Genomic DNA, 2,869 nt, shown 5'->3' with positions numbered 1-2,869 from the left:
TTAATCTCCAACCCCTCTCTCCTCCCAGGAGGTCCAGGGGTGGGGCTGAAAAAGCTGATGCTCTAATCACATGGTTGGTCCCCCTGGTAACCAGCCTCCATCCTGAAGCCATCTAGGGGTCACCCATGAGACACCTCATTAGGGTAAACTCTGGTGTGGTGGAAGGGACTTGAAATCAATAACAAAAGATGCTCCTATCACCCCTATCACTCAAGATATTAGAAAGGATTTAGGAACTCTGTTTCTGAAACGGGGGACAAAGACCAAATATGTATTTCTTATTGAATTACAAAAGTATTTGAAGAATCCACACAGCTCCTCCTACTCGTGACATTCCATGACGGTGTGATTCTCACAGCAGAACCAGAACCAAATCCGAGATTTTCTGGCTCTCAATCCTTCCTCTACTAAGCCACACATTGAAGACCAAATTCTACTGTGAGAGAAGCTTCCTTTTAAGGGTGACAGCTTGGAATGAAATTTAAACTACAGCTACCCCTCAGTTATTCAGGGCCCAACTACGTCCTTTGTAAATCCCATTGGCCTTCTGCTTTTTATTCCACATCTTGGTTATTGGTAATTACCACGGGTACACAAAGGAGGCCAAGACTAATTCAGTTCACTTGGCCAAATGTTAGTAACACTGGAATTGAGTAGAGAGGTAAAGAAGTTTGGAACTAGTTTCTAACACTGAATTTTAAAAAAAACTTTTTTTATCACATCAGATTGTCACATAGCCTGAAGTATGGAATTGAGTAGAGAGGTAAAGAAGTTTGGAACTAGTTTCTAACACTGAATTTTAAAAAAACTTTTTTATCACATCAGATTGTCACATAGCCTGAAGTGAAACTCACCGTTTTAGAGTTCTTTGCATCACGCATGAGCCGTTCTGCTGATTTCAAATCTTCCTGGATAGCATCTCCCCCACAATTTCGTAAGGAGTTAAGATGATCTTGGACTTTCACACATATTCTGTCAATCATCTGCTCCAAACCAGAACCATGACAGCAAGTATCCGAGTCAGCACAGCATATATTCAGAAAGAAGAAAACAGAGTGAAGGAGGATTAAAACCAGGACACACAGAATGCATGAGGATGAAAACTTCTAACTGGAATCTCTGAGGATGCAGCTTATGGCCAACTATTAATGTAGTTTAACTACTCACGTAAGAAACCTCTGGCAATATTAACTCCAAAAAAACATGTAAGGCATTTCGGTCCCCTTTCCTGCCTTAGAATTGCAGCATGCAGAACAAAAGTGAACACCTCTTGATGATTCAGAATCTTGTAGCTTACTCAGTGACATTTTGCTAAATAGTAACACTCCATTAACTTTTACTGAGTGCCCTCTATAATGACATCGTGTTAGGTACTGAGGAAACAAAGAAACGATGTGCAACACTGAGGCTGTTGAGAGGACTACAAAATGATGTCCGTGGCCAGTTGGTCTGAAAATCAGAACATCCCCTGGAAATTGACTTTTTTTTTTCAGTATTTTTCTAAATATATTTAAGAGCCACCAAAAAATTTTAAAAGCTGAGATTTTATTGTATTAACATAGGTGATACTGAAGTTAAAAACATCTAATTTCTATTTCAATAAGGTCCTTCTCCCAGGTTGTATGCACCTGAATAATTTTCAGCTGTTCCATGATTTTAAATATACAACCCAAAGGGAAGTGATGATCACTGTGGTGGATAAAAAATATTACAGAAGGGTAAGATTATGCTCTGCTGTATTTGTGTTTATACAGAGAAGCCTGAAGAAAGCTAAAAAGTCTGAAGAGAAAGATAACCAAAGCGGTTTAAAAAGTTTCTTCAATATTTTTATCAGAGCTGCAGGTTGTCATGATTCTTAATTATTGATTCTGCAGAGACCTTACATGTCAAAGGTCCCACCTCACCCAATAATTCATTTGGCAGAGGAGACAATCTAACGATACTCCTTTTTAGTTAAATTCACACTTCTCTATCTTTTTTGAATTGTTTGGTATCACAACTACAGACATGCACTGTTTCCTGAGAGGGATACGTTCTGAGAAATGCATCTTTAGGCTATTTCGTCATTGTGCAAACATAACAGTGCACTTACACAAACCTGATGGCATAGTCTACTACACACGTAGGCTATATGGAACAGCCATTATAATGTTATGGGACCACTGCCATACATGCAGTCTGTCATTGACCAAAATGTTATGTGGTGCATGACTATATAGAAAGCCAAATTTCCTCCATAAATTCCAAAATAATAGATACTTTAATATACCACTCAGAAGACTTAAGGTCTGACTGCAGAGTCTGTGTCAACTTGCTGCAGTACTGTCATCTCTCTTTTGTAAAATCAGGTTAGTGTCTAACCCATTTTCTTTTCTAGTATATTATGAAGACAATCCAGTAGAGTAGCACCACTTGAAGCACCTATTCTGTTGATAAAGGGTCAGTAATGCCAATGTTGATGTATACTGAGCAGCTGCTATAGCTGTAAAATGTATTGAGGCTACGTAACTGAACTGTCTTGAGCTCTACATAGGAAAAAGAAGTTATATGAATAATGCTTCTCATATCATGTTCTCTATCTCACTAAAGTCTATGCTAGTAAGCAAGAATCATATCTTAACTTTCTGTGTTTACACAACACCCTGCATAGAGCTAACTATGTTTTTAAAAAATCTTCTTAATTGAAATAAATTTCAAGTCTTCTAACTATTGCATTGATCTGTGCTTCCTGAAGCAAAAACGAGTCATCAATAATTCATATCTTACCATGAATGAATATCTAATTTCAAGACACAAATAAACCACATACTAAGAAAGGAACTAATATACATCTGGGGACACAAAAAGCTAATTTGAGAGGCATGTGGAT

General features: G+C 37.9%; 1 protein-coding gene across 1 annotated transcript in view; it reads right to left on the bottom strand.

The window, feature by feature from the left end:
• The window catches only part of LRRC16A (leucine rich repeat containing 16A), a 115,764-nt gene that overhangs the window by 76,221 nt on the left and 36,674 nt on the right, over positions 1-2,869 (bottom strand). The window contains exon 9 of the mRNA XM_008571870.1: positions 855-983. Coding sequence (XP_008570092.1) covers positions 855-983 — 129 coding nt within the window. The remainder of the gene's footprint in view (positions 1-854; positions 984-2,869) is intronic.

This window comes from Galeopterus variegatus, unplaced genomic scaffold (assembly GCF_000696425.1).
Source record: "Galeopterus variegatus unplaced genomic scaffold, G_variegatus-3.0.2 Scaffold732, whole genome shotgun sequence".
Lineage (NCBI taxonomy): Eukaryota > Metazoa > Chordata > Mammalia > Dermoptera > Cynocephalidae > Galeopterus > Galeopterus variegatus.
The sequence above is the reverse complement of the archived record's forward strand: the minus strand, read 5'-3'. Positions and strand labels throughout refer to the sequence as shown.